This window comes from Lithobates pipiens, unplaced genomic scaffold, assembly GCF_037356315.1.
Source record: "Lithobates pipiens isolate NorthernLeopardFrog02 unplaced genomic scaffold, aLitPip1_a1.2 Scaffold_8, whole genome shotgun sequence".
Lineage (NCBI taxonomy): Eukaryota > Metazoa > Chordata > Amphibia > Anura > Ranidae > Lithobates > Lithobates pipiens.
This window is the reverse complement of record NW_027507903.1, coordinates 630,074,913-630,093,866: the sequence shown is the minus strand read 5'-3', so window position 1 is coordinate 630,093,866 and position 18,954 is coordinate 630,074,913. Positions and strand designations below refer to the sequence as shown.

General features: G+C 41.7%; 1 protein-coding gene across 1 annotated transcript; it reads right to left on the bottom strand.

The window, feature by feature from the left end:
• Positions 1–642: 642 nt before the first annotated feature.
• Positions 643–1,451, bottom strand: LOC143964051 (olfactory receptor 10A7-like). The gene has a single exon (XM_077473764.1). It carries the CDS (start codon positions 1,399–1,401, stop codon positions 643–645), a length of 759 nt encoding a protein of 252 aa, XP_077329890.1. The 5' UTR covers positions 1,402–1,451.
• Positions 1,452–18,954: the final 17,503 nt, after the last annotated feature.

Sequence of the window (18,954 nt, the reverse complement as noted above, 5' to 3'; positions counted from 1 at the left end):
GTCCATACACAAATATAAAGCATTGGATCCCAGTATGAGTCAAGTTAATAGTATTTTGCACATGTAGAAGATCAAATGAAGAAAAACCTAGTACACACCACTAGTATTTTTTCAATTCAGCCCCCCCCCCCCCCCCCCCGGCAGAACACTCTAGTCAGCGCTGATTGATCGGGAGCCGGTGGGCTGCTGGTTTTCCAGAAGCTTCTGTTGGACCGGCTGCCATACACAGGGGCTGAACATTCAGCCCATCTGTACTAGGCTTAAGGATGGTACACACAGAAATGAGACTGTTGTGTTTCTAGTGTCATTAGCAGTGGCTGGCAAGTAAAAAGAGATATTGGGTCCAGTAAGTAGCTAAAAACCCATTCTTAGATCAAGAATTCTCTAGAGGTCAAAACGCAGACATTTTAACAAAAACAAAACGCATTTTAAGGGGCGTTTTAAGAGGTGCCATGGAATAAAGTTTTGAAGGGTGTTCGCCTTTTTTCAGGAACATAATCTGACCAATTGAACTCTAGTACCAATTTATTATTAAGCATTGCTTCAGTACGGTAGAAGTCTAATTTTTGGAGACCAGTGCAAATGAAGTTCTCTACTAGTTTAAACAGATATATTTTAATAATTTAACTTTTACCAAAGGTTTTAAATAAACATCCTTTTGTTTATATACATCTTTAAACTGTCCTTGATCTCTTTATTCCTCAAGCTGTATATGAAAGGGTTTACAAAGGGAGTAAACACTGTATACAAGGACATTATCTTACTGATCGTTTGTGATTGTCCTTTCTTTGGAATCAGATATACAGCAATTAGGGTTCCATAAAATATAAACACAACAGTGAGATGGGAGCTACAAGTGGAAAAGGATTTCAGTCTTCCCGAAAAGGAGGATATCTTTAATATTGTTAGAACAATGTAAGTATATGAAACCACTATCACTAGGAAGGGGAATATTAGCACAGGAAAGCACAGCAAGGTAACTTCCATTTCAACTCTGGATGTATCTGAGCAGGAAAGTTCCACAAGAGGATTGAAATCACAAAATAAGTGGTCAATAACATTTGGTCCACAGAATTCTAGTTGACTTACGCCAAATGTTGATATTGATGTCATAGAACAGCTGAAAATCCAGGATGCAAGAACTAGTTGAATGCAAAGTGTTTGTTTCATAATGGAGGTATAATGCAGAGGAGAGCAGATGGCCAGATAGCGGTCATAGGACATCACTGTCAGAAGGAAACATTCAAATGCTTCTATTGTGCCAAAGACATACAATTGAGCAATGCAACCAGAAAGAGATATGGAGGTCCTCTCATGTAGAACAATATGTAAAATGTTAGGAGCAATAGCTGTGGTCAGCATAATGTCAGATATAGAGAGTTGGGAGAGGAAGAAGTACATGGGAGAATGAAGGGTCTTGCTGTACTTTACCAGTGCGATGATTAAATAGTTTCCACATATTGTCACAATGTATATAATAAGGACCAAAGTGAAGAGCAACAAATTATATACAGCATTGCTGTTAAATCCCAAAAAGAAGAATGTTGTAACATTAACATTATGTGTGGCCTGTGTGGAAACAGAAAACAATTATATAACATTTTAATATATTAACCAGAGCAGAAATAATATATGTTGACTTTAATGATTGAAAGCAAATATGAAGAACCTGTGACTTTGAATACCCTTTGAATACAGCTTGGGAAATGGGAAATTTAGAAGCTCGGTGAATGTTTTATTTGCTAAATGGACTGCCTCTATTCTTTTAGTTAATTTTTAATATAAGAGAAATGGCATGACCATTGAGAAGAAGTGGAACTCTGGGCAAAAAAAAAAATATATATATATATATATATATATATATTTGTATGTATTATTGGGCTTTAGATATACTTTAATGCCACAACAGTAGTGAAAAACTATGCCACACAATGCAGAGAAAACGGATGGATAAAGTTATAGAATTGATCATTTGTCTTAATGATTAATATTTCAATCAATTATAGCATTATTATTATAGAATTATAGCATTATAACTTGTAAATTTAGTCTGAAATCAAAAATATACTTACTCTATTTACTAATGAACTCTGAAGAAAACCCATATATGTTTGATCATTTAACTTAATGTTAAATAAACCAACAAAAAACAATGTTGATTCTTTTTTTTTTTTGGTAACAGAAAATTGTCAATATTAAACATGTAACAATATTACATGAATTTCTTCAGGGGAGAGTTTTCTAACAGTTTTTCTATTTAATGTGGGATAAAAGCAGAATGTCACAAATGGAAAGAAAAAAAAAAAAAGAAAAGAAAAACAAGGGAGTGAAAATAATGCCAAAGATGTCAAAATAATATCAAAAATAAATATATAGTTCTGGTTTAAAGAATCTTCAACATAGGAGTTTTTTTTAATTTATTTTTTATTTTTACCAGAGTCTATTTAACAAGGAAACAAATAAGACCCAGATGCAGCCATGAATGGAAAGAAAAAATTGAAAGAGAGGGAGAGATAAAAAATAATAATAATAATAATAATAAGTATCTGTTGTAAGTGTAAATCATATGATGTGTATCAGTGGATAAGTCCAGTTGACTGAATAGGAAACATATTTTCACACAAACATTTATATGTTTCTTCACAGATTGAAGATTCCAGAGAGACTAATCAAGATCTCTTAGGTTTTCATTTGTGACTGTAATAAAAATAATGATTTATTTTTTCAAAATACAATACTCAATATGAAACAATACTAGTAAAATATTGCTCAGAAACTATTCAATGTTAAAATAAAGTTATAGTTAAGCTTTACACACATTATATTACCAAAAGTACTGGGACCTTCACGCACATGAATTTTTATGGAATCCCAGTATTAATCCGTCTGTCCCTCGGCTCTCGGGTGCTGCTGCCGCCATTTTCGGTGAGGGAATCAGGGAGTGAAGCCTTGCGACTTCACTTCCTGGTTCCCTACTGCATATGTACGATTCACGCTGAGCATTCCCACTGGTCTCTGCTGTCTCCTGGGACCCGTGGGAAGTGGCGTAGATACCTGCGGGTTGCGCAGGTATCAATGCCTGGAAGTGGGAGCAAGATACCTGTATTAGACAGGTATTTGCTCCCCCCTCCCCCGTGAAAGATGCCAAATGTGAAACTGGAGGGGGGGAGGGTTCCAAAAAGCAGAGATTGAAAAATATTGTTTACTGCATATGTGGAGAGACAGCTTACTGTCAGACACAAATTAAGCATAAATAGTATACCAAGATTGCAATGTATATAGTCACCAACTATTAGTGAGAATTGTGCATACAAATAAATGTTCACAGGAGAAAATAACCTTGCATGTTATTGTACCTCCCAGGGGATTCAGTGTCAACATATGGATAGAGGGACGTACCCTAAATCTGGGCCCAACCCTTCACCATTGGTGGTTTAAACTAGAGTCCAGGGAGACAACACCGAGTAGGTAATTTAGGTAAAAAAGGGCAGGGCTGCGTTCACCATGGATTCCCAAGCGGACACCTCTGGTTGATCTGGGGAGAACCATTTCAGTAAGATCTCTTTTTTGGCATAGTAGAGAAGGTAGGCTATAAGAAGTTTAGAGTGGTGGTCACTGTCTGGGATACCCAGTAGGGCCAAAGAGGGAGTTGGGGTTAGGTCAAGTTGTAGTCGTAAGTTGATTTTGTCAAAAACCACCTTCCAGTACGTTTGTATGGAGGGGCATTCCCAGAACATGTGTATGTATGACCCTGGTTGGAATTGGCACGAGGGCAGGCAATGTTTAGTTTTGGGAACATTTTCTGCAGCCTTACAGGGGTGTAATAGATCCTGTGAAGGAACTTGACACGGATCAGCTTATCTCCTGACAAAATCACAAGTTTAGGACCTTGTTCTAGGCTGTCTTCCCAGTCCGCTTTGTCTATCCACTTCAGCCCCAGAAAGTTTTACCCCCTTCCTGACCAGAGCACTTTTTACAATTTGGCACTGCAGTGCTTTAACTGTTAATTGCACGGTCATGAAATGTTGTATCCAAACGAAATTTGCGTAATTTTTTCCCACAAATAGAGCTTTCTTTTGATGGTATTAGATTGTGTCTGCGATTTTTATTTTTTGCGAAATATAAACGTAAAAAGACCAAAATTTTTAAAAAAAAATCATATTTTCTACTTTATGTTATAAGAAAAATCCAATGAACTCAATTTTAGTCATACATTTAGGCCAAAATTTATTCAGCCACATGTCTTTGGTAAAAAAAAAGTCAATAAGCGTATATTTATTGGTTTGCGCAAAAGTTATAGCGTCTAGAAACTACAAAGCTTTTAGTTTATGACTGCCTATCTCATTTCTTGAGGTGCTAAAATGGGCAGTACGGGTTGTACCCCATTTTTGAAAATAGACACCCCAAGGAAATTGCTGAGAGGCATGTTGAGCCCATTGAATATTTAAATTTTTTGTCCCAAGTGATTGAATAATGACAAAAATCTTTTTTTACAAAAAGTTGTCCCTAAATGATATGTTGCTCACACATGCCATGGTTATATGTGAAATTTCACCCCAAAATAAATTTTTCTGCTTCTCCTGAATACAGAGATATCACACGTGTGGGACTTTTTGGGAGCCTATCCGCGTATGGGGTCCCGAAATTCAAGCACCGCCTTCATGATTTCTAAGGGCCTAAATTTTTGATTTCACTCCTCACTACCTATCACAGTTTTGAAGGCCATAAAATGCCAAGATGGCACAAAACCCCAAATGACCCCATTTTGGAAAGTAGATACCCCAAGCTATTATCTGAGAGGCATGTTGAGTCCATAGAATGTTTTTTTTTTTTTTTTTTGCCACAAGTTGTGGGCAAATGACAAACTTTTTTTTTTTGCAGAAAGTTGTCACTAAATGATATATTGCTCAAACATGCCATGGGCATATGTGGAATTACACATCAAAATACATTTTTCTGCTTCTCTTGAGTATGGGAATACCACATGTGTGGGACTTTTTGGGAGCCTAGCCGTGTATGGGGGCCCGAAATCTAAGCACCGCCTTCAGGATTTCTAAGGCCATAAAATGGCAAGATGGCAAAAAAAAAAAAAAATGACCCCATTGTGGAAAGTAGATACTCCAAGCTATTTGCTGAGAGGCACATTGAGTCCATGTAATATTTTATATTTTGCTACAAGTTGCGGGAATATGACAAACTTTTTTTTTGCACAAAGTTGTCACCAAATGATATATTGCTCAAACATGCCATGGGCATATGTGAAATTACACCCCAAAATACATTATACTGCTTCTCCTGAGTACAGGAATACCACATGTGTGGGACTTTTTGGGAGACTAGCTGCATACGGGGCCCCGAAAATCAATCACCGCCTTCAGCATTTCTAAGGGTGTAAATTTTTGATTTCACTCCTCACTACCTATCACAGTTTCGAAGGCCATAAAATGCCAAGATGGCAAAAAAAATTTTTTTTCCCACAACTTGTGTCACAATATAAAATATTCCATGGACTCGACATGCCTCTCAGCAAATATCTTGAGGTGTCTACTTTCCAAAATGGGGTCATTTGGGGGGGTTTTGAACTGTCCTGGCATTTTATGCACATTTAGAAGCTTATCTCACACATCACCTACTCTTCTAACCACTTGAAGAGAAAGCCCTTTCTGATACTTTTTGTTTACATGAAAATATATTTATTTTTTTGCAAGAAAATTACTTTGAACCCTCAAACATTATGTCTTTTTTAAAGCAAAGGCCCTACAGATTAAAATGGTGGGTGTTTCATTTTTTTTCACACAGTATTTGCTAAGCGATTTTTCAAATGCATTTTTTTGGAAAAGAACACACTTTTTTAATTTTAATGCACTAAAACACACTATATTGCCCAAATGTTTGACAAAATAAAAAAGATGATCTTAGGCCGAGTACATGGATACCAAACATGACATGCTTTAAAATTGCGCACAAATCTAGAGCGACTCAACACTCTCGTACCTGGGGATTAAATTAACCCCAGGATTGATCTCCTCCTTCAAGCTAACTACCCACCACTTTACCAAAAACTGGAGGAAGACTTAATCCGGTGATCTAGGCTGTCCCTATCTTGGCTAGGCAGAATCAATACGATAAAGATGACATTGCTTCCCTATACTATTTTAGAGCACTCCCGATCCTTGTCGGCGGAGCTCATCTACGGCGCTTCCAAGCCAAAATCATCAAATTTTATATGGGGCAAAAGGGGACACAGCTTTTCTAAATCAATCCTGTTTAGATCTAGGATGGAGGGGGGTCTTGGTCTCCCAAATTTGCTTTGGTACTTTCAAGCAGCTCAACTAGCACAATTATCAGCAGTTTATTCTCGCTGGGAACAACCTGACTGGATACACATTGAGAGGCAGTCAGTCCCCCTTCACACACTTGACTTTCTCCTCTGGACCCCTAAAAAACTAAGACCTCCAATCCTATCCCTTACACTCTCCCACTCATTTGCTCTTTGGGACAGCTTAAAAACCAATGGCCTTCTAACCTCACCCACGGAACTGTTGTCACACCTATTCCGAAATCCCTCATTCCCCCCTGACCTTGACATAAAAGCTTTCCAGTGGTGGCTCGACAAAAGGTTTTACAGAATTGGACACTTCCTCAGACCACTAGGCCCACTTTCCAAAGTGTACTGCGTTAGCAAACTAGACATGTCACCGTCCGAACTGTTCAGATTTTCTTTTTCGCAAAAAATGCAAATCACTACTTAATGGTCCCCAAATAACAGCATATGAAATGTGGTGTGGCCAGGCCAATGAGAAGAGGGGAGGAATCTCGGTAATTTATAAAGCGCTGTCCTCAACACAGTCCAAGACACCTTACATGCTAGCTTGGGAAGAGGACCTGAACCAAAACTGAAATATTGATACTTGGCACAGACATTTTTCCCATTCCTACAAAGGCATTCTCAATCCCTGCCTCATGGAGGCCAGTGTGAAATGAATGACCACATGGTACCTAGTTCCTTTGAAGCTAGCCAAATTTTTTCCCTCAGCATCACCCCTCTGTTTTCGGGGCTGCAATTTAAGAGGTGATATGCTCCACATTTGGTGGACTTTTCCCAGAATATGTCAGTTCTGGCACAAGATCTTCACTTGGATCAGCAAAATATCCACAATTTCAGTCCAAATGTCACCACTCATAGCGCGCCTTAATTTCCCAGTGAAGGGAGCATCTAGGAGTACACAGCGGCTTATTCACTTTATCATCCTGGGAGCTAAACTCACTCTGGAAAAAGCTTGGAAACAACCTTCGGTTTCCACACTCCTAGCTAAAATAAAAATCTCCTGGATCCTGAATCAGGAAAAGATGGCTGGTGTACTCCTGGATCGCTTAGATAAATTCACAACTATTTAGGAACCTTGGGCATCGTTCGCGGGTATTAACCTTTCATAATGACATTGAGTGAATCACGGTCTCGTTCACCTCAACCCCAGTCGACTCCTGCCTGCACTACCCTAACCCTTTCATATCTACTTCTTCCTACTTCTTTTTCCCTCTTTCTCTTCCACTCTCTTCTTTCTGATGACCCCTGAGCTTTGACGTCCTATCTAATGGACCTTCACCTAGACCAAGGTCGGTCTAAATACACTACTGAGCATGTCAGATCCTGAAAGTAACAATACCTTGATACAAGTTTATACTCACTTTGTCTGATTACTATGGACTCTGTAGCCTCTCTTGGAGTTATTTAGAATTCTCCCCTTAGTGATACAGTTCACTAGTCTTACTTAAGGGTCCCTTTTTCCCCATGTTTGGGGCCTTACTAGTATTTTTACACAGGTTTGTGCAGCCTTCAGTTACTTTTACGATGGGGGCATTGGGGGATGGGTGATTCGGCCACAGCATGATCCCTACTGGGGTGACTGGGTTCTCCCCCCCCTTATCTCCCCTCCAGCCCAGGACACTATTTGCTGATCATCGAGACCTGGCTGGATAATAGGCTACTTTATCTGATTCTGTTATCATGCCTTATTTAACCAAAGTGTATTATACATGTATGATTCTTCTGCACTTTTTTGTTATAACTATGGCCTCATTGGTTGACTCAGGGCTACTGACCCTCATTATTTCTTGTTTTATCTAGATGTAATGATGTCCTCTTTTGTTATGATAAAATCAAATATATTGAAACCAAAATTGCGCACAAATATGCAGTAATGATAAACTACATACATTTTTAAAAGGCTTTAAAAGTCTTTACAGGTTACCATTTTAGATTTACGGAGGAGGACTACTGCTAAAATTACTGCTCTCGATCTGACCTTTGTGGTGATACCTCACATGCATCGTGCAATTGCTGTTTACATCTGATGTCAGACCGATGCTTGCGTTTGCCTTTGCGTGAGAGCACAGGGGGGACAGGGGTGCTTTTTTATTTCTGCTTTTTTTATCTTATTTTTAAAATGTTCCTTTCATTGTTATTTTTTTATCATTTTTATTCTTATCTCAGGGAATGTACATATCCCCTATGATTGCAATAGATAGTGACAGGTACTCTTTTTTTTAAAAAATGGGGTCTATTAGACCCTAAATCTCTCCTCTGCCCTCAGAGCATCTGACCACACCAAGATCTGTGTGATAAAATGCTTTCCCAATTTCCCAATTCCCAATTTTTGGAACCACCAGCTGCATTCTCAGGTTGTGTGATGACAGGCTGTTGGCAGAAAATCTTCCGGGGCTGAAGCAGTTAATGGGATAATAATGAAGCTGCTTTGCTGGTGATACTGATGGAGTTATGACAAACTCATTTTCAAAGACTTTTTTTTTATAGAGACATCAAGAATAATATTATTATGCTTGTTATTTATTTATTTTTGGTGCATGTTACCACAACTATGTGGGTGTCCCTTGTTAATTTTACATTGTATTTTTTTAAATGTAACTGCCTACTTCCAAACTGTCATTTGAAGTAAAACACATAGCCAAGTATTATTCTACACATTTTTTTTATTGTGCATTAAAAAAAAAAAAAAAAAAAAATTAGACATGCTGCCAATCGAACTTAACCAAAAAGTGCATTCTATGCATCCAAAAACATAGAAAATATACCAAATCAAATTATTCATTATATATCATTATTATTCAACCAGAAAACAAGATAAAAGCCTCATGCATGTGTCCTGATTCTTAATATAGGGGGTCAACAATGACAAGAGTTGGTGAAAGTAGGGGTCCATCATCCGGAGATAATTCCGAAAATTAGATTATTCTCCTGGAGCACCCGCAGCAAAAGCATATGTCATAATTGATCACGATTAATAAAGCAACCAATTTTTGGTCCAAGAAATCCTTTTCCTTTTCCTGGTCTGGACTTGGGTCAAAGCAATAATTCCAAGGCCAATAATAAATAACACGTTATCTCCCCTAAAACAGATATAAATCCATGCTTAGAACAAAGCAATAGGTATGCAGCCTCCCCTACTAAGTCCTCTATGGGGGCTGAGAAATGGGTAATAACAAAAAGAATGGGGTAATCGGCGCTACCTATATACTAAAAAGTGAAAAACCCAAATCGCTCTTTATGTGGTGTGTTGCCACCGGTGTAAGTGTTGTGTGTTACCACTAATTACCAGACCCTACCATGAATAAAGTGCAATATAATAAACTACAAATGATCTCCATGCTAATATATTTGCGCTACATAGAAGAGCTGCCTCCTCTAAGGGAGTAATCTACATTTGTATTTCAATATAAAATAAACATGATAAATGCTAAAAAGACTATAAAATATATATACTAGTGCAATAGCAGTGATCAAAAGTTCATATAAACCAGAGCTAAAAAAATAGCCAGTCCAAAAGTTCACAGGTGCTGGAAGAATGCATATATCTCCAAAATATATCAAAACAAATTTCAGAAATATTCAGGTGACAAACGTGCTCCCCCTCGTGGGTCCCCACTCACCAGCTCCAATAACCCCTACAGGGGTGTCGCATATAGGGCAGACTTGATATGCAGGTAATCCTTCCAGAGGCGGGTCCGCCAACCAGGCTCCTTACCAATATTGCCTTCCGATATCCAGTGCAAGATGGTTGTAAAATATTCATGCAAAAAAATGAGATACGGGCTCCCATAGTGTAGTATTGACAATTAGGAATGTTTTTATTTAACAGTTAAAAAATGTAGTTTATTATATTGCACTTTATTGATGGTAGGGTTTGTTAATGAGTGGTAACACACAACAATTACACCGATGTCAACACACCACATAAAGAGCGATTTGGGTTTTTCTCTTTTTAGTACATAGGTAGTGCCAATTACCCCATATGTTATCTCCTCTGATTCTGCAACATGGCTGGTTGACGAACGGCCTTTCAGAAACAAACTGAAAAGCATAAACTGAAAAGTGCGAAATGAAAAGCACAAAATGATAAGCGTTAAATGAACAGTGCAAAATGAAAACCACGAATCAATACTCACCAAACTTCTACTAACACGAAATTAGCAGAAGATGCCCAAAAGGGTGGCACCAAAGAGCTGAAAAACAATGTAATACGTCAGTATGTTCATGTTTGTTGGTCGACAATTGTGTGCCGTTTGTATGTAAGACAAATTTGGGGCCAACGCCCTTCGGACAAAAGTCTGTGGTTTTGTCTAGGGGAAAATCTGATCGTGTGTACAGGGCTTTAGTCCGTAAAGTTCAATATTGAGTTGGCCCACCCTTTGCAGCTATAAAAGCATCAACTCTTCTGGGAAGGCTGTCCACAAGGTTTAGGAGTGTGTCTATGGGAATGTTTGACCATTCTTCCAGAAGTGCATTTGTGAAGTCAGATACTGATGTGGACGAGAAGGCCTAGCTTGCAGTCTCCGCTCAAATTCATCCCAAAGGTGTTCTATCAGTTGAGGTCAGGACTCTTTGCAAGCCAGTCAAGTTCCTCCGCCCCAAACACACTCATCCATGTCTTTTTGTAACCTTGTTTGTGATAGACAGAACTGACACCAGCACCGAGATAGAGAGAGAGCACTGACACCAGCACCATGATAGAGAGCACTGCCACCACACCCACACCGTGATAGAGAGAGCACTGACACCACACCAGCACCGAGATAGAGAGCACTGACAGCAGGACTGATACCAGCAACTCGCTGTGGGACCCAAAAATATGACACCGATCAACCTCTTCAAACAGGAAGGTATGGACTTATAGTACAGTGTGTTTTCTTGTAAAAGGAAGTGAGACAAAGGTAGAAAAAATGTCTGTGTGCTTGATTAAATAAATTGTTTATAAAGTTATGCATATACATGGTCTACTGGTCACATGTGTTGAATTCCTCCGAGATCATTAATTTTTATAAATGTGAGGTAGTCAAAACTGTCGTGAGCTAGACGAGTGCGCTTATCGGTCACGATCCCCCCTGCTACGCTGAACGTCCTTTCGGACAGGACACTGGACGAGGGGCAAGCCAACAGTTCCATTGCAAATTAAGCAAGGACTGTAAGTGCTCCATTCTGACAGCCCTCTGTGATGGTGGTAACATTTCTGCCATTTTGTGTTTGTACCGGGGGTCTAAGTATGTTGCCACCCAGTACTGGTCCTTGATCTTTATGCTTTTTATATGGGATCCCTGTTAAAACACTGGAGTATGAAGGCCCCCATTTGCACTAAACTGGAAGTGGTGTGGTGGCCTAGGCTCCTGCTCATCATCCAGGATAATGTCGTCCTCGTCCTCCTTGTTCTCCTCTCCCCATCCATGGACAACAACAGGTATCCTAGAAAGGTTTAAAGCATGCTCTTCTTGCTCCTCCTCATCCGCCCCGGCACCATCCTCCTCTGACTCCTCTTCAAACTCCTGTTGTTCACTTGTCTCAGATAGAGTAGCCCCCCCCAGGAATTCATCCAGCATTACGACTTCCTCATCTTCCTGCTCCTGCTTCTCCGCGGCTTGATCAATGACACAACGCAATGCACACTCCATAAAGAAGGCATAAGGTACAATGTCACTGATGGCGCCATGGCTGCCACTGACCAGTTTGGTAATCTCATCAAATGGCCGCAGAAGTCTGCATGCGTTGCGCATGAGCAGCCACTGGCACGGTGGAAAAAAAAAACCAAGTTCCACAGAACCTGTTCTGCCGCAGAGTTTGTACAGGTAGTTGTTAACTGCATGTTTCTGCTGGAGCAGCCTATCAAGCATATAGAAGGTTGAGTTCCATCACATCGGGCAATCGCAAATAAGACGTCTGACTGGCAGATTGTGTCGCTGCTGAATGTCAGCAAGGCGAGCCATGGCCGTGTAAGATCTTCTGAAAGAAGATGTCCTGGACTCCAGGGTATTTGACAATGAATCACTGCACAACCAAGTTTAAGATGTGTGCCATGCATGGCATGTGTGTAATTTTGCCCTGTTTCAATGCGCTAAGCAGATTGGCACTGTTGTCACAAACCACTTTACCAACTGTCAAATTGAGCGGTGTTAGCCACTGATCTGCCTGTGAATGCAAAGCTGAAAGGAGTGCAGGGCCAGTGTGGCTCTTGGCTTCCAGGCACAACAGACGCAGTACAGCATGGCAACGTCTCACCTGGCATGTCGAATAGGTTCTGGAGATCTTGGGCGGCGCAGCGGAAGAGACGCTAGCAGCGGAAATGGAGGAGTCAGCCGAGGAGGAGAGGGAGGAGGATGGAGTAGGAGGAGGAGAAGAAGAGCCAGGCCTGCATGCAATCACAGGCGGTAAAACCAAATCTACATGGGTGCCGCAGGTTACATGCTTGACGGCCGTCAGAAGGTTCACCCAGTGGGCAGCAAAAGTTATATACCTTCCCTGCCCGTGTTTGCTACACCATGTGTCTGTGGTCATATGTATCTTGGCAACGACACTATGTGCCAGAGATACATTCACTTGCCGCTGAACTTGGCCATATAGCTTGGGGATGCCCTTCTGTGAGAAATATTTCCTTCCTGGGACCTTCTATTGTGGTGTTCCAATGGCCACAAATTTTCGAAAGGCCTCCGAGTCCACCAGTTTATATGGCAGTAGTTGGCGGGCTATCAGTTCTGACAAGCCGGCCGTCGACTGTTGGGCAAGAGGGTTATCCGGCGTAATCATTTTTTTCCGCTCGAACATTTGGCCCAACGGAAGCCTGCCTTTTTCCAGAAAACGTGAGGATGGCATGATGGAAGGTGGAGTAGAGGACAATTGTGAGGATTGAGAAGGAGAAGTAGATATATTTTTATATTTTTATATATTTATATTTATATATTTATATTTTTATATTTTTATATATACTTCACGGGATTATGTTGGTATAAGGGACATGAGAAGGATTAACCCTTGGAACACCGATGTTGGAAAGCTGTTACCTGTGATTTACCCCTGGTGGGGACATGCCTGTTTGACCTGTCTGAGCTGTCAGGGGTCCATTGCCTAAGGTGAGAGAGAGTCCATCTTATCCTCTGGTGGAAGGGATCACATCACCACTTCTCACTTTGATTGAAAGAAGATACTTTGCACTTGTGGACTCTTGATACTTTCCTTATCTATTCTGCATTTTTTTTTTTTTTTTAAATCAGAGAAAGTTTATTGAATAACAACAAAACATTTGAGTACAACTTGCAGCTTACATCTCAAGTTCAAATCTTTGGCACAGTGTACAAACTTGTTCTTTACAAAAGGACTATACAGACAGTTATTTCACCACTTCCCATGCCTCAGCACCCCAGCCTCCACAGATATTGACACATCATATTCCACCTGTCCCCTAATTCACCCATACAGAGTTATGCATTTTCAGTGGGTGTCTAACAGTGACTGCCCCTCCTATTCTAATTTCACTCCCCTAGCCCTTATCTCAGCATTCTGTCCAGAACTAAATCAACCGGTGAAAGACCAGGAGTATCCAACCAAAGCGCCCAGAGTTTCTCAAATTTTTCCGGTCGCCCTCTATGTTGAAAAATTTACTTTTCCATCCTAATAGTATCCCCCATTTGGGCGATTCATTCCCCCAGTGTTGGGGGCTCGGGCACCTTCCAGTGCCGAAGAATCATCTTCCGTGCTTGGAACAGGGCCCTGGCCACGGCCTGTCCACTATTGTTCCCCATGGAAATGTCATCCAGGATCCCAAGGAGACATGGTTTTGGGTCTGAGGGTATGGTAATCTGAAACACTCTGTTAATAGTGTCCAGTAGCCCTGTCCAGAATAGGTGTAGTTTGGGGCATCTCCACAGCAGGTGGATCAAATCCCCGTGATCCCTAGCACACCTGGGGCAATCTGGGTCCTGTCGCACCCCCATCCTAAACAGCCTATCCGGCATGTAGTGTACTCTGAGCACAAAGTATAATTGAGATAGCCGCTGGGCCACATTTAGTGAGCAATATTGTATTGCCTGTAGGGCCTCCTCCCATTGCTCCTCCTCGAATGTACCACAATCCCTCTTCCATTTACTCAGTGCCATCTGCGGGAATCCCCCGAGGCAGGCACTGAGGACCATGGAGTAAGTTCTGGAGATAAAGCCCTGGAACTGCGTTACATTAGCCATAGATCGGAAGATCAGGGTCGGTGAAATAGTCCACGGGGCCGCCTCCCGTCTGCGCCTTCACCGCATGTTGCAGTTGCAAGTAGTAGAAAAAACATAGACTGCGGCAAGTGAAATCTCTCCCTCAAATCGGGGAAGGGACTCAGCCTCCCCGCTGTAAAAATTTGTCCCAAGTACGTGACCCCGTGCCTCCTCCACCGAGCACCACAATCCAGCAGGAGCAACTCCTCATAATGCTTATTCTCCCATATAGGGCTGTACTCAGTGAAGCCCTCCACCCCCTGCATTTGTCGTAGTTTATTCCAAATTTTCTGCATAAGGGCATAGGTGGGCAGTCGTTTATTTGATTTTGCGTAGGCCAAGGCCTCCATTCCCGAGGGTACATCACCGTGGCCAGAGGTCAGGCACATCAGGGCCTTAACTGGGTTCAGGCATAGGGTCTCCTCCTCTCCCCCGTCACCCCCTGCATAGCCCTTGCTATATGTTGTGCCTGTGCTGCCAGCTAGTAGGCCCAAGGATTAGGGAGGCCGAGGCCCCCCGCCTCCTTGGGCCGTTGTAGTTGTACCAGTTTAATCCGTGGGGGTCTATCTAACCAAATAAAAACTCTAAAAATGGAATTAATAATGCAAAAGAATTTCAGAGGGACTACCATAGGGGTATTGTGCAAAATATATAAAAGTTGGGGCATAAAGATCATCTTTATCAAATTGACTCTACCAACCAGTGACATCTTAAGATGGGACCAAATTTTAGTTTTATTTCAAATTCTATTTAAAAGTGGGGTTAGGTTAAGGGAAACATAGTCAAGAGGTTCCGATGTGACCTGTATACCCAGGTACTTCAGACCCGTGGACACAGGCACGCCGTGTATTATCCGACCTTCACTGTCCGGATTAGCATCCAGCAGCAGCAGGGAGGATTTGGTCCAGTTTATAGTTAGTCCTGAATACACACCAAACTTTTCTATCGTCTCCATAGCCTCTCGCAGGGAATCAGATGTGTCTCCCAGAAGTAGCATGGTATCATCTACGTACAGCATGATTTTTTCCTGGAATTTCCCATACTGGAAGCCTGGTATCCTCTGATTTGCTCTAATCAAGGATTGCCATGGCAAATGGCAAAAAGGAGGGGCGACAGTGGGCACCCTTGTCGAGTGCCCCTGTGCAGGGCAAATGGGGCGGAAATGTGTCCCGCCTCTCTGATAGTCGCCCGCGGCGAGCAATATAATAGCTTCACCCATGCCTAGAGGCGATTCAGTTCGCATTGTGCGCTATACAAGTATTTCATTCATTCATTCATTCATGACAAAAACCCTTCACTGAAGTCAAACTTACCCATGACAGCCCCTAAGTATTCCCACTCCACGCTATCAAATGCCTTGTGGGCGTCCAGCGAGAGCAAGGCCCTGTCACCCACATTCTCTCCTTGTGTTCGAAGATTCAGGTAGAGCCTACGGAGATTAACAGCTGTAGACTTTTGGGGCATAAAACCTGCCTGGTCCGCGTGTATAATGGAGGAGATGACCCCATTCAATCTCAAGGCCAAAACCTTGGCCAGGAGTTTGATATCGCTTTGCAAAAGGGATATCGGTCTATATGAGCCCGGGTCTATAGGGTCTTTATCTGGTTTTAGAAGGAGAACAATATTAGCCCTGGTCATGGAGTCAGGCAGACTTTGGCATTCCCTTGCGTAATTAAGAACTCTCAATAGGCGAGGCAGAATTGCTTAAAGACCTCCATTGGGAGAGCATCGTCCCCTGGGGCCTTAGAGTTCAGAAAGAGGCTAAGAGCCCCTTGCAGTTCCTCCAGGCTAATTGGAGAGTCCAGGAGAGTCCAGGAGTGCTCTGTGAGAGTCAGAAAGTTTAGGCAGATCAATTCCCTGCAGGTAATCCCCTAAGTCAGTGGTCGAATAAGACGCCCTGGATTTGTACAAATCTGAGTAAAACCTCACCAATTCGGCTCACTGGTAGTCACGGGGGAGGAGTCTGGCTATGGAGAGTGTCCACACCTAGCACGTCAGGTGTGCATCGGATCTCCCGCCATGGCCTCAAGTGGTATTAGTGGTGAATTGTAGGCCCATTTATTTCTCCGATATACTAGGTCCCATGTTTTAAGTGTCGTTAAAGTGATTTTGTGTACCATCTAAATTTTGGTGGGATCCATATGTTTTTTTGTAGCTGTGATCCAGTAAGTGATTCCTCTATCTTAACCCATTTCTTCTTAGTGCCCAAATTTGTCCACTCCACCAATCTTGCCAAAGTGATTGCCGTATAATATATAAAAATGTCCGGTAGTGCCATTCCCCCTCTATTTTTTTTTTCTAGTTAATATATTATAACTTATCCTAGCTTTTTTATTTTGCCATATAAATTAAAAAAAAAGTGTTTTCATTATTTTAAAGAAACTATTTGGAATTTTGATCGGAAGCATCTGAAATAGATTTTTGGCAAGACCACCATCTTCAACATATTTATTCTTCCTATCCATGTAATTGGCCCGTTTTTTATGTTCCCTAGTAGTGTTTTAATCTCATTTACTAGTGGTATATAATTAGCTTGATATAATTCGTGGACCGTCTTTGTTAATTTTATCCCTAAATATGTTAGTTCTTTTTTTTCCCAAGTAAAGGGGAATTCCTTTTGTAACATTTTTTCTTTATGCCCCAAAAGTCTACAGCCGTTAATCTCCGTAGGCTCTACCTGAATCTTCAAACACAAGGAGAGAATGTGGGTGACAGGGCCTTGCTCTCGCTGGACGCCCACAAGGCATTTGATAGCGTGGAGTGGGAATACTTAGGGGCTGTCATGGGTAAGTTTGACTTCAGCGAAGGGTTTTTGTCATGAATGAATGAATGAATGAAATACTTGTATAGCGCACAATGCGAACTGAATCGCCTCTAGGCATGGGTGAAGCTATTATATTGCTCGCCGCGGGCGACTATCAGAGAGGCGGGACACATTTCCGCCCCATTTGCCCTGCACAGGGGCACTCGACAAGGGTGCCCACTGTCGCCCCTCCTTTTTGCCATTTGCCATGGCAATCCTTGATTAGAGCAAATCAGAGGATACCAGGCTTCCAGTATGGGAAATTCCAGGAAAAAATCATGCTGTACGTAGATGATACCATGCTACTTCTGGGAGACACATCTGATTCCCTGCGAGAGGCTATGGAGATGATAGAAAAGTTTGGTGTGTATTCAGGACTAACTATAAACTGGACCAAATCCTCCCTGCTGCTGCTGGATGCTAATCCGGACAGTGAAGGTCGGATAATACACGGCGTGCCTGTGTCCACGGGTCTGAAGTACCTGGGTATACAGGTCACATCGGATCCATGTAATTGGCCCGTTTTTTATGTTCCCTAGTAGTGTTTTAAACTCATTTACTAGTGGTATATAATTAGCTTGATATAATTCGTGGACCGTCTTTGTTAATTTTATCCCTAAATATGTTAGTTCTTTTTTTTCCCAAGTAAAGGGGAATTCCTTTTGTAACATTTTTTCTTTATGCCCCAAAAGTCTACAGCCGTTAATCTCCGTAGGCTCTACCTGAATCTTCAAACACAAGGAGAGAATGTGGGTGACAGGGCCTTGCTCCCGCTGGACGCCCACAAGGCATTTGATAGCGTGGAGTGGGAATACTTAGGGGCTGTCATGGGTAAGTTTGACTTCAGCGAAGGGTTTTTGTCATGAATGAATGAATGAATGAAATACTTGTATAGCGCACAATGCGAACTGAATCGCCTCTAGGCATGGGTGAAGCTATTATATTGCTCGCCGCGGGCGACTATCAGAGAGGCGGGACACATTTCCGCCCCATTTGCCCTGCACAGGGGCACTCGACAAGGGTGCCCACTGTCGCCCCTCCTTTTTGCCATTTGCCATGGCAATCCTTGATTAGAGCAAATCAGAGGATACCAGGCTTCCAGTATGGGAAATTCCAGGAAAAAATCATGCTGTACGTAGATGATACCATGCTACTTCTGGGAGACACATCTGATTCCCTGCGAGAGGCTATGGAGATGATAGAAAAGTTTGGTGTGTATTCAGGACTAACTATAAACTGGACCAAATCCTCCCTGCTGCTGCTGGATGCTAATCCGGACAGTGAAGGTCGGATAATACACGGCGTGCCTGTGTCCACGGGTCTGAAGTACCTGGGTATACAGGTCACATCGGAACCTCTTGACTATGTTTCCCTTAACCTAACCCCACTTTTAAATAGAATTCAAAATAAAACTAAAATTTGGTCCCATCTTAAGATGTCACTGGTTGGTAGAGTCAATTTGATAAAGATGATCTTTATGCCCCAACTTTTATATATTTTGCACAATACCCCTATGGTAGTCCCTCTGAAATTCTTTTGCATTATTAATTCCATTTTTAGAGCTTTTATTTGGTTAGATAGACCCCCACGGATTAAACTGGTATAACTACAAT